This window comes from Gymnodraco acuticeps, unplaced genomic scaffold (assembly GCF_902827175.1).
Source record: "Gymnodraco acuticeps unplaced genomic scaffold, fGymAcu1.1, whole genome shotgun sequence".
Lineage (NCBI taxonomy): Eukaryota > Metazoa > Chordata > Actinopteri > Perciformes > Bathydraconidae > Gymnodraco > Gymnodraco acuticeps.
In genome coordinates this window covers 1,051,207-1,064,903 of record NW_022992339.1, presented here as the reverse complement: position 1 = coordinate 1,064,903, position 13,697 = coordinate 1,051,207, and the positions used below count along the sequence as shown (strand labels likewise).

The window sequence follows — 13,697 nt, the reverse complement described above, 5'->3', positions numbered from 1 at the left end:
ATGATTCCCACTTGTATTTATTTGCATTGCATTTGATATTGAGTCAATTAAAAAGGATGGTAAGTAATCAGTTTACATTAATTACATTTTCTGATACCAAGATAAGTTTACATTTTGTACAGGTAATTGGTAATTGTAACTGAATACATTGGTTATTATTAGGATTTCACCATTATTGTAGCACAGGACAACATAATAAATACTGGCCATGATCCTACAATGAGCAGCAGTGTGCGCACGGACGCACGCACGGACGCACGCACGGACGCACGCACGGATGCACGTACGTACGCATACAGACACACACACACACACACACACACACACACACACACACACACACACACAACACACACACACACACACACACACACACACACACACGGAGGGCTGCGTTGGGAGGGACTGCTCTCACCTTGTTTAGAAAGCCCTTCAGCACGCTGGCAGCTTTCACTGACAGAGACCTTGGGATGCGAATGGGCTTCTCAAGAATTACTATTGGAGAGAAGAAGAGAGAGAGAGAGGGAGAAAGGAGGAAGATCGTGAGTAGGGAGGAGGATGATTCACAGTCCAACCTGCCTGTGGGTGACCATGTCTGCTGAGTGGGAGTCAAAGGAGGGGAGGAGATACAGAGGACTGTTCTCTTCTTCTCTCACTTCTGATGGTCTACACAAAGCCTTGAGACTCCCACAGCTTTACAATGTCATGCAACCGAGAACAAAAACTCGGTGAAAAATAGTTTTCCCTCAAAATCTAAAAAGGTTATAGCTCTGCCTCACACTGTAGTGCTTCAATGCACAGCTCAAGGTCACATTGTCAGTGAGTGCACGTGTTTACTCTCCATCACTACCATGTGTCAGAATATCAGGTGTGACAGAATAGTGTAAACTGTAAATCGGACATGGTATGCTCAGATCAGGTGTTTCTTTTGAGCAAAGAGGATTTCAGCTGGTAACAAAACCACTTTTCTTTATACTCAGTTGAAGTGCAGTAAGGACATGAATGTGAATGAATGAGTCTCCAGCCACATGCCTCATCAAGCTATTAGTGCATAGTTTCCCCTGGGTTTTGCCTCTCAGGCTACAGGCTTTTTGTTCCGTCTCATTTGTCACCTCATGCTACTTGTTTTATACCATGTTTTTCTGCAGCTGTTATTTATTAGTGATTTTTCTACTCAGGTGGACAACATGTATTATTGTACCGGGTTGTTCGGGGTCAGGATGATCTGCAGACTGTTGCTGAAATAAAGAAGTGCCTCAAATCTGCCAGAATTTGAACTGTTGTTCGTAGTTAAGATGCAATTAAAATATTACTTATGATACTCCATGGAGGAAAATGACTTTATAAGGTTCATTAAATTAACATTTTTGCCTTTTTTACTTCAAAATGTAAGTTTAAATTAGTGTAAATCAGGTCTATTGACCATAAATAAAACTATATTAATTATTAATATTAATAAGATGGAATGAAGTTGGCTAAAAAGGTGTAAAACAGAATACGGTGATTCATTATATAAGCTTAATAAAGAGTCAACAAAAGTAGCCAGGAAGACAAAACAAAGGTTAAAGAACCATTATTCTGGAAAGCACAATATCCAACTTTGTCATAATGTATTATTTGCTAGATTAATATAAATCGAAATAAATACAACAAACAGAATTCACTGAATTCCATAGTTTTATTTCAATGTGTCCCTCCAGCTTTAACTTGGTGCTTGTTTAATGTCGTAAAATAATCCTCTCACTTGTCAGGGAAATGACACCAAAAACAGAAGAGCACAGCCATGTTCCAAAACCTCTCCGGTGCACATTAAAGCTGAATACATATTGGTACAAAATGGTAAGACTAGTTTAGTTATTTACAGCCGATTTGAGCTTATGATAGATATACAGAAATACTGTTCTATTCATTCAGCCTGATGAATACTTAGAGAGATAACTGGGGAAAAGCTACTTGGTTTACCTGGAGTGAAGATGTTGGCGTTTATAATATATTTCTGTTATTAAAATTGTACATGTTATCACAAGAATGCCACCTTGTGCTTGGCTCCCCACTGAGTCAAATGTATGTGTGTCTGGAGCTATAGGGTTGCAGCACTGGGACCCAGAGCAGGGCTGGCACAGGAACCATAGGTGGCATATGGCTGGGCGGCACCTATAGAGAAAGGGTTGGTTTCCGTTGGCAGGAACTGGTGTAAGAACCTGCTGCTCCACCAGCGAGACGGCAGGAGGACGGGCTGGTGGCAGATGCTAGCCGCGGAGCCCTGACAGCCACAGCAGAGACATATTGCGTCACACGAGGCTATATGGAGGAATTTCTGTTCTACAGGACTGTGTGGGTGGCTGTGTGAGAGAGGGAGGTAAAGGGAGGGGGTCTATGTGAGGCTACCATATGGCTCCAGGAACACAAATACAAATAGGACAGAGATTATAGAGGGTGTGATCAAACCAAAACCTTGTTTCCTTTGGTCCGAACCAAAGTTAGCTTTGTTGTTATTGTGTATTAAGTTGTGTCGCTTTTCAATGTAATGTCATTTCCTTGAGAACTAGCCGATCCCTAGAAGGTTAAAATCTCACATTGGTGAATGTTAATTACAATATTGTGGTAAATCCTTGAAGGTAATGCATTTGTTTTACAGTCGCTCGTCTAAAACGTGGCTTTTATCCAATGACTGTTTAGAAAGCAAGACAGGGATATAACCATTACCCTAATTAACATTAGGGTCAGATGTCCATCAATCAACAAGGTCTGGAAATGTATGTATCTAAGTTCTAACCCTATCGTCTATTCCTTGACCTCTGAGTGAAACGTCACGGGGTTAAGGGATAGTGGATAGGAGAATTCAAAAGGACTTAGGAGAAGAGACTGCGGTACTTTAGAGAATCGACTGCACTTTCACTATCCCACGTGTTTATGATGCGCCAGCGGACGTCATGAATGTGCGTCTGCTGCTGTGGGGAAACTATGGAAACTACAGTTTTCTATACAGCGGACTACAACATGGATGTTCAATAAGAACGAGGGACTACTGTAAACTCATCTAGAGACTCTGTGCTCTGATGCTGTTGCTTTGCTTTATGAACGTGGACAACAGAGAAACATATTCTTCATGACCAAAGTTGGAATTGAAATAAAAAAGGAAAGTGAAACTTATGCTCGTCACCCTCTCCCTCCGATCCACATTAATACAAATGATCCCAATACGTATGATTGTATGAACTATGAAAATATCTTAAAATCAATACAAATGTATTTATTATAAACGTTAGTCCTTAACATCTATCACTGTGTATATCACCATTCAAACATCTTTTAAAAGTTGAACAAACCCCACACAGCTCAGTAAAGACTGTGAAATGTTGACTTTATTTGATCATTTCAGTAAAAACTAACGTTCATATTTCTCTTTTTGATTATAATACTGATGAACGTTCAGAACAAAGCACTTTGGCAACTTACCACATACGTTTTAAAAAGCTTAATAAGCACCGTAACTTTCATGATATCATTTCTCGGTCATAATCGGTTGTTTCCGTGAAGACTGTTGTGATGGCAAATGCTGCGGCTGCAATGCATTGTGGGGCAGCACTTTCTCCTCTCCTTTCGGTGAGGGAGGTCCAGTGGTTCCTAAGCTAAAGGAGGTTATAAAGGAAGTTTGAAACCTCCTTTCCTATCATCTAGAGAATTGGAACGGCACTTATCATGGCTGCCACTGAGGGACTTCCGGGTCATTTCACTCCGTTAGGAAGGTTCCTAAGCTAAATGGACTATTCCACTTCAGCCCCTGTTTCTTCCTCCCCTTGTGTGCCATCATCAGCGTCTGCCCCGCCCCTGATTGTTTCCACCTGTTCCCACTCACCTCATGTTTAAATAGTCCTGTCTCTTCCCTGTCCTGTGTCAGTTTGTCTTGTTTGTTTCTCCGAATGGTCGTGCCAAGCCTCAGCTCAGAAAGGATCGCTTTCACTCATGTCAGGTTTTGTTTCTTTTGTTAATTTTGTAGGCTTAAGTTTTTCTTAAGTTCTCTTTTTGTTATGCCTTTTGTTATTTCCAGTACCTACTCTGTTAAGAGGGATTACCTGATCTGTGAAATTAAAATGACATTTTTTTACATTCAAGACTTTGTCTCTGGGTCGTGCATTTGGGTTCATCAGTTTGAGTCGAGATCCTGACAGTATTACCAAACAGATAAGGTTACAGCAGCTGAAATAGTGAGCGTTTACCACACTGTGCAGAACACAAGTCAGTAGACTGTGGTAGTAAGCTAGCTCCTGTCAACCTAAAGTAAAGCCTTGTTATTAATATGTAAGAGCAACTAAATGTTTATTTGTTAGGGTTACATGGACATTACAATTTCAATCTGAACTAGGTCTTATCATTACAGTAATATGTCCCACACAAACACACTCTTTGTCCCACATGTGGCTTGTTGGCCCCTGGCCCCCCTGGCTGCAGGCCTACACATGGAAGGGATTTATGGGTAACTGCACGTAGCAGTGAGGGACATCCTCTCATCTGCACAAGTTCCACATCTACTCAAGGCTTTCTGTGGGCCTCCAAATATGTTCAAAACAATGTCCCCGACCGTATGTTCCCGCCTTAGAGACATGTGCACAGGTATCATTTGGAGACATACTGTATGTGTGGCTGGACACCATTCTCCGTAGATGCAGAATGATAAAATACCTTTATCATTTGACACTTGAAGCACTCACAGACACTATTGAGAGAAAATAAATAAAGTAACCGAGGCAAATTCCATCAGTGCATGCTCGAAATGCTGCTTCTCTTCAGCGTCAAAGGCATTAACACGCTTACACAGAGCTGTAGACGGATGCACTGCGATGTACCGTATGACATTATGAGGAAAGACTCACAACTCTGAACAGTTATTATGGCATCATTACTTTCATCCTTCATTTGGAAAACCATCAGATACAGCTATCCAACACAACAATGATCGGCAGATATAGAGCATTGTGGGATGTTGACACACATTTTTCTCTCAAGCGAACTGGCAATCGAAACCCCCGACGCCACAGCGTTACATTCATTACTCAAATATTCATTTCTTGCTCAGCTCACATGCAACAGATTTTCTTAATGTGCTTTAAAACAGTGGTTCTCAACTAGTCAGGCCTCGGGACCCACTTTTGGGTCGTGACCCACCAGTTGAGAAACACTGCTTTAAAACATTAAGAAACCAGTTTTTTTTCTTTTTCTGCCTGACCACCATATCGTCATCCAATGGGGTTTAAGAGACCATATACTCTGCCAACAGAGTATTAAACTCATACATCGTCACTTTTGAGGTAGAAATAAACACAGACAAAAAATGTACATCAATAGGTGTCATGATTCTTGTGTTATGTCACGTTTTAGTTTTGTATGTCTTGTTATGGGTGTGTTTCTGTTCTCTCTGTCATGTTTTCCTCCTTGTGTATTGTCTGGTCCTTTTCCCTGGGTTTTTCCTCCCTGTCGTTAGTTTCCCTGGTGTGTCTAATTGTTTGATTGTGTTCACCTGTGGCCCTTGTGTTTCTCCTCCCCTGCCCGGCTGTTTCTCGTCTGGTGATTACCCCTCCCTGTATTTAGTCTGGTCTCTTCCTGTGTTCAGGATTGGTGCTTCTTTTGTTTGTGACCTAGTTCACCGTAGAGTGTTTTGTTTGTTTCCATGTGATATGTTCGATAAGAGCCCTTGAAATAAAGGTATTATCAGTATTATCTGCGTTTGGGTCCTACCTGCTTCACTCCGCGTATCAGAAAGCACCAACCAAGAAATGGGCCCAGCAGATCCGTTCGAGCTGGAATTATTGAATTTTTCCTTTTTTTTGGCTAACTGCTCGGATCGATGGAAGAGAGCACCCGGAGTTCAGCAGCGAGAGGCGGTGTTATCAGAGGCGCGCCAGATGGCTAGAGAGAAACCAGGTTTGGTGAAATTCTTACCTGGCTGGATTTCAAAGATCCTCCCGGTGTGTGATTCCCGGCCTGCTAGCCCCAGGCATGCTGGCTCCCAATTCCCAACCTGGCACCATACGCCTTGGTGGGTTCCGCCTACACTCAACCCGTGCTTCTGCTCCAGTTCCTGTTGTATTCCGGAACTCGTCTGGCTTATGGAGGTCCACGGAGTATTCAGGCGGCTGCTAAGAGGAGTCGTCGCAAGGCCAGGCTAGCAGCCGGAGCAGCCACAATTCCGGCTCCAGAACCGGACCTTAAAGCCATGTTTCCGGCTCCTGAACCGGACCTTACAGCCATGTTTCCGGCTCCAGAACCGGACCTTACAGCCATGTTTCCGGCTCCTAAACCGGACCTTACAGCCATGTTTCCGGCTCCAGAACCGGACCTTACAGCCATGTTTCCGGCTCCAGAACCGGACCTTACAGCCATGTTTCCGGCTCCTGAACCGGACCTTACAGCCATGATTCTGGCTTCAGTACCGGCCCCAGTAGCCATGGTCCCGACTCCAGTTTTGGCTCCAGGACTGGCGTACCGGCCAACGCCAGCTCCCCGAGTCTTGTCTGCGTACCGTCCGACTCCGGCACCTCGGCTCCTGCTGGCTCCCCAGCCGACGCCAGCTCCCCGAGTCTTGTCGGCGTACCGTCCGACTCCGGCACCTCGGCTCCTGCTGGCTCTCCAGCCGACGCCAACTCCATGTCTTGTCCCGTTGGAGGTCCCGCAGACTACTCTTCTGCCGGGGGTCCTGCCAACCCTATGTCCCGTGTTGTTGGAGGTCCCGCAGACTACTCTTCTGCTGGGGGTCCTGCCAACCCTATGTCCCGTGTCGTTGGAGGTTCCGCCGACTGCTCTCCGGCCGGGGGTCCTGCCGGCCCTGTGTCCTCTTCCGTGGGGAATCTTGCCGACACCTGTCCCACCGGCTCCGGATCCTGTCCGGTCGACACCGGCTCCTGCCCGGCCTCCGGTGCTGTCCGGTCTTCGCCCTCGAGCCCGGTCCCCTGAGTTTGCCCGCTGTGGTCTTCGCCCCTCCTCGAACTCGGCCTTGCCCCCGGGCCGTCCGCCCGAGACCCCTTCCTCGAACTCGGCCTTGCCCCCAGGCCGTCCGCCCGAGACCCCTTCCTTGAACTCTGCCTTGCCCCCGAGCCGTCCGCCCGAGACCCCTTCCTCGAACCCTACCTTGCCCCCGGGCCGTCCGCCCGAGACCCCTTCCTCGAACCCTACCTTGCCCCCGGGCCGTCCGCCCGAGACCCCCTCTTCGAACTCTGCCTCGCCCTGGGCTGTCAGCCAAGGCCCGTCCTCCGGACCCCCTCCACCCACCCTGCTGGACGTTGTTGGATTTTTGTTTTGGTGTTTAGGGACGTCTAGAATCCGTCCCTTGAGGGGGGGGTTCTGTCATGATTCTTGTGTTATGTCACGTTTTAGTTTTGTATGTCTTGTTATGGGTGTGTTTCTGTTCTCTCTGTCATGTTTTCCTCCTTGTGTATTGTCTGGTCCTTTTCCCTGTATTTTTCCTCCCTGTCGTTAGTTTCCCTGGTGTGTCTAATTGTTTGATTGTGTTCACCTGTGGCCCTTGTGTTTCTCCTCCCCTCCCCGGCTGTTTCTCGTCTGGTGATTACCCCTCCCTGTATTTAGTCTGGTCTCTTCCTGTGTTCAGGATTGGTGCTTCTTTTGTTTGTGACCTAGTTCACCGTAGAGTGTTTTGTTTGTTTCCATGTGATATGTTCGATAAGAGCCCTTGAAATAAAGGTATTATCAGTATTATCTGCGTTTGGGTCCTACCTGCTTCACTCCGCGTATCAATAGGAAATAAAAACTAAATACCAAAATGAGTGCATGTTCTCCAACGGTTATTTTCCTTATCAAATGATATCACTAATGTAAATGCAACAATAAGTTACTCAAATGCCAATAAATCTCACAAACTAAAATAAAACAGGAGTGGATTGAGAGACTACAGCAAACTAAAGCTAATTAACATGTGAGAGAAATAACATTAGCTTTATTTCTGAGGTTCACTCATTTGAATGAAGCATACAGACCCATCTAAGCCTGGATTTACAAACACACATAAATCCTTTACAGCCCAGAGGTGATTGTTATTTACATGGCATCTGTTTTCCACACTCTCAGTTATGCGTCACAAAGGGTTAAACTAACATTTGTTTAAATGGCACCACACAGCCTGCCAGACGCTCTCAATACTCATATTTGATTTCCCAATATCCCTCCACTGCTAATCCATAAAGCACAGGATGTAGTGAGGAACTGGAAACATCCTGATCATGAAACAGGGACCGACATTACAGAATATAACTGAAAACTGCTGTATGACTTTTCTAAATAAATAACTTTAAAGTGAAAATATACTTTTGTAAATATGTATTTAGTGCTTAAGAACTGCAGAAACATCCATCATTTATAATCCAAATTAAACAGTTTTGAGAAAGAAATACGCCCCCAAGGCTATTATTGTCTGTCTAACACTGGTTGCCATGGTATTTGTTCAGAAATGTATGATCTCCACAGGATGATTACAAATTATTTATAATATTTTCGCCAGCTCCTTCATCAGGACAACATTTTCCTCGGTTTTTATTCTGTTGGTCAAATTTCCATGCCAGCATATTTTTTAAAAGCACAGTCCTGCCTCCCCAAATAATGAAAACATGTTCAGACCCAGCTATAATTTGATCATTTATGATAGCTGTTTTATAATATGACTTTTTGATATTGTTGCTTTTACAGGGTAACGTTATGCCTATGTTTTTTACTGACAGCATTGATAAACTACACGTGCAATAAAAAGTAAAGTGCAGTACAAAGGGTTTCAAAATAATAACCTGTGTTTTCGCGGTCCTAGACGGCCGTGCCTACAGGTGTGTATCTCACAGGTGTATCTCACAGGTGTATCTCACAGGTGTATCTCACAGGTGTGTATCTCACAGGTGTATCTCACAGGTGTATCTCACAGGTGTGTATCTCACAGGTGTATCTCACAAGTGTATATCTCACAGGTGTATCTCACATGTGTGTATCTCACAGGTGTGTATCTCACAGGTGTGTATCTCACAGGTGTATCTCACAGGTGTGTATCTCACAGGTGTATCTCACATGTGTGTATCTCACAGGTGTGTATCTCACATGTGTGTATCTCACAAGTGTATCTCACATGTGTGTATCTCACATGTGTGTATCTCACAGGTGTGTATCTCACATGTGTATATCTCACAGGTGTGTATCTCACAGGTGTGTATCTCACAGGTGTATATCTCACAGGTGTGTATCTCACAGGTGTGTATCTCACAGGTGTGTATCTCACAGGTGTGTATCTCATATGATAGGTGTATATCTCACAGGTGTATATCTCATAGGTGTGTATCTCACAGGTGTGTATCTCACAGGTGTGTATCTCATAGGTGTGTATCTCACAGGTGTGTAACTCACATGTGTGTATCTCACAGGTGTGTATCTCACAGGTGTGTATCTCACAGGTGTGTATCTCACAGGTGTATATCTCATAGGTGTGTATCTCACAGGTGTGTAACTCACATGTGTGTATCTCACAGGTGTGTATCTCATAGGTGTGTATCTCATAGGTGTGTATCTCACATGTGTGTATCTCACAGGTGTGTATCTCACAGGTGTGTATCTCACAGGTGTGTATCTCACAGGTGTGTATCTCACAGGTCTGTATCTCACAGGTGTATTCAACTCTATGTATAGTTATCTCCTTCGCCTCACCTTGGAAGAGGTACTCCTCTGTGTTCATGTCAGGATTGTCGGTGATAATATCAAAAGGGGATCTCCCAGCCATCATCTCAAACATCAGCACGCCCAGAGCCCACCAGTCCACGCTGAAGCCTGGGGGGGGGGGGGGCACAACAAAAACATTCTTAAGACAAACAAGACTCAGAGAAACTAATTATCATTGTTATGAATTACCAACTCAGGCATGTTTGGTCAATGGTGAAAGATGTTCTCTCTGTACGTGCACTACTACTAAGAAATGTGCCTGATGCAGTTAAGGCTAATTACATATCAGTATTTAGTCCCTCTACTGGGACATGTCTCCATGCTTTCATGTTCAAAAAGCTCTTTTCCTCATACTGCCTGTGCTGCAGCTCCTCTTTTCACCCTCTGTCTGAAACCAGAGCCCAGTCTGCTCTGATTGGTTGGCTCAACCGCTTAGAATTGTCCCGCCCCTTGGCCTATCACGTCCATGTGTTAGAGCACTAGCCAATAGAAGTACAAGTGTTATATAGGGATGTCACTATATTAAGGAAGTAAACAGACCATTTGCATGCACACATACCTATAAAACACACTGCAGGAGAGGGAACACCCAAAAAACATAATAGGGCCTTAAATGGTGTTGATCTTAGCGTTTATTTCCGATTTGCTTTTCAACCGATGAACCCTCTAAAATCCTTTTAATTATACCTTCATTTAAAACAAAGATCCACTGTGAGGCGTCTTTTTGTAATTACGGCCCACAACTGAATGTTCATGCTTTTAAGAGCAGTGTCCTGTGTTTATGGACTTCTGTTGGTATTTACAATCAAAAATATTTGTTGTTGTTCGGTACTCACCGTAGTCCTCTCCTCGGAGGATCTCAGGGGCGATGTAGTTGGGTGTTCCACAGAAGGTACTGGTGGTGTCCCCTGGTCTGATGCCCTCCTGGTGAGGTGTAGGAGGAGGAACAGGGTGGAGTGATAATAAATAAAGTATATGATGTGCGAGAGAACAATTGATGGACAAAAAACAAAGAAATCAGTACTTCCAGTCGATACTGATCTTTTGCATTATTGATCATCCACGCTAGCCGTCCACACAGTGGACTGAAAAATCAACGTGTGTCTTACCTTGCACATGCCGTAGTCTGTGAGCTTGATGTGTCCCTCGTGATCCAAGAGAACGTTGTCCAGCTTCAGGTCTCGGTAGATGATGCCCTTTTCATGCAGGAAGTTCAGAGCGATACAGATTTCAGCAGCATAAAATCTGTGAAGAGAGAAATGCACAAAATGATGTTTCTGACCTGTCCTTGAGGGCCTACATCAGGCCGAAGATCTCCTCTGGTACACAACACGACAGATTATCTATAGCCTGTGGTAGCTGCATGTGTTGCCTTCACCTTTAAAAGGATTAAAACACAGCTGGTGCTTTCACTCTCTTGTAGCACTCCAGGTGAAACATATATTTTGTGGTTCTTTTCATAACCGCACTGTCTGTCAGCTATTTGCATTTTGCGACGCAATAACAAACCAATTCAATGCAAAGCGGCGAATGTAAACGATAACATCTCTTCAGCATTTATGCTCTATTCAAATGATGGATGTTTTAGCTGAGCCCTGATCGATTCAAACTCCATTCAGAAAACAAGAAACAAGGTGTGCTTGTCTTCTTCAGACAGACTTGACAAAGCATGAATTCTGAACTTTTTACAAATCAGCGTCAAGATGCATTTATCTCTTTTTTTTACAAATCACTGTAGTAAACCAGATAGACGGGAATTAACACAATTGACCACATGGTCTAAAGTGCCAAAGTTGGAGAGTGCATTCATGGCCCCCAGAGGATGGATCCATTCCATTCTGAACACTGTAAGCTTTAATCATAGTGCCATCATCAAGACTAAATGTCTTCTGATCAGAGAGATCACCAGGGTATCTGCTGACAACATACATGCTACAAAAGTAATGAACCGACTTGCACCAACCACGCTTACGACCAACTTGTTAACCTTCTGAAAGCTACAGCCTCCAGGGCTGAAGACTCCTTTAACGAGGGGAAATGTTAAGTACATTTTCACTGTGCCTGCAAATCATTACTCAAACTTAAAAAAATAAATAATAGCAGCCGTGCAGCAGGCATGGTTATTTCTAATTGATCAGTGATTTTTAGAGGTGCAAAGAGCTTCCTTAAGTCGATTATTCCCCTCATGGTGAACATATATTTATAGCAAACATAACCCTCTTGTTTTGACCGTGATTGGATGTTCTTGTTGTGCTTCTTGGTGAGTCAGTAGCGTTTCCTCTCCATGTGTAGGTAGAGTGTTTTCTGTCTCTGGGAGATAAGCCTTCATTAACAGTGACGGGCCCCCGCCTGCTGTAATTCCACGATTGTCAAACAGTGAGGGAGAGACTGTCGTGCGGAGATGTTTGACATCACGAATCCCACATCGCTCCCCCACGCTCTCTCTGTGACAGCCTCCATTGTACGCCGTGGCTCTGGTGCTTACATCAGACTGATAGAAGCTGCATCCTATCAGCAGCATCCATCGCCCACCGGCCCGCCTCCCCCACGGCGCGGGGGAATGCAGCAGGGCTCTCTCTAAGTGCGCTGCTCATGAATATGTACAATCATTATGAGTGATTAACATGCTGCTTTGCATATGTACAGCCACTGTCTCCAGAATACAGATTGCAGGGGCCGATAGGGGCCCAACGGTGCCTCTCTAAATTACCCAGCCTTTGATCCAGCATTTATCAGAGCCGCAGTTGGAATACCCCGCAAGTGCGCAGGCACAATGAATTATGGGTGCTCATTATATTTCTCAGTGGGGGAAAAATAAGTGTTACATTGGGTGTTGGCAGCGCAGCCACGTGCATGGAGCTGCTGAAGCACCGCATTAGGGTTTGTGAGGAGAAGAGGTTTGTGGTGCAGGAGCGCTTGAGACTGGGGATCTTCTAACACGCACTCTCAGTGCACCACAAAACACAAGATGCTTTCATGAAACTGATGCTTTATGTTCTAGCAAACATACTACACACCCTGTGCTTTACATAACATACTTTGAAGAGGACATGGGACATGTCTCCAGTCTTTAATGTTCAGAAAGCTCTTTAATTCTCTCATACTGCCTGTGCTGCAGCACCTCTTTCACCCTCTGTCTGAAACCAGAGCCCAGTCTGCTCTGATTGGTTAGCTGGCCAGCTTGTGATTGGTCAACAGCTTAGAGATGTCCCGCCCCTGAGCCTTTCACGTACAATGCGTTGGAGGCTAGCCAATAGAAGCACGAGTGTTACAAAGTGATGTCACTATGTTAATGAAGAAAACAAATGAGTCCAATTGAGGCGTTTCAGGCAGTGTGTGGGAGAGAAACTCCCTCTGGAGGGAACACAGGGATTGTAGTCTTTGTAGAGCATTAACATGCACACACACACACACACACACACACACACACACACACATATAACACACTGCAGAGAAGGGAAAAGCCCAACAAGCTAAATCGGCCTCTTAAATGTTTCAACCCAAACATTTAGTCTTGTGTATAGAAGTGTTTCCTGTGTAGCCACCACAAATCCAGTCCTACATTCACACACTTGCTCTGATCACACAGGGTGTTCCTGGAGGCCCACAGCAGTCCCTGGTCCTGGCTTTTGATTTTTACAGTACAACATTTGGCAAAGGTAAAGCGATGTAGACAAGCTATATGTGTACAGGAACAGGATGCTCACCGTGCATGTTCTTCCGGAAGCTTCCTTTGTCGTTGCATATGAAACATCATGTCCCCGCCATTCACATATTCAATCACCAGGAATAACCTGCAAAACCGAGCATGATGGGAACATCTTGTGTCTTAATAGGCAGAAATAAAGAAATACATGATACAGATGATATCATGAGGAGTCCAGTTATAAAAGATAATATGAGCTCATCACTTTGATTTCAATCCATATGCTTCTTTAGAAGGTATATTCAAATACAACACACAATAAATGTACCTGCCGTAGATTATAAAAACA

General features: G+C 44.3%; 1 protein-coding gene across 1 annotated transcript in view; it reads right to left on the bottom strand.

Moving 5' to 3' along the window:
• Window positions 1–13,697, bottom strand: part of prkcz (protein kinase C, zeta) — a gene marked incomplete at its 3' end in the record, with an annotated part of 137,223 nt that overhangs the window by 16,443 nt on the left and 107,083 nt on the right. Inside the window, 5 exon segments of the mRNA XM_034208691.1 lie at window positions 416–495; window positions 9,691–9,810; window positions 10,539–10,626; window positions 10,812–10,947; window positions 13,410–13,496. Coding sequence (XP_034064582.1) covers window positions 416–495; window positions 9,691–9,810; window positions 10,539–10,626; window positions 10,812–10,947; window positions 13,410–13,496 — 511 coding nt within the window.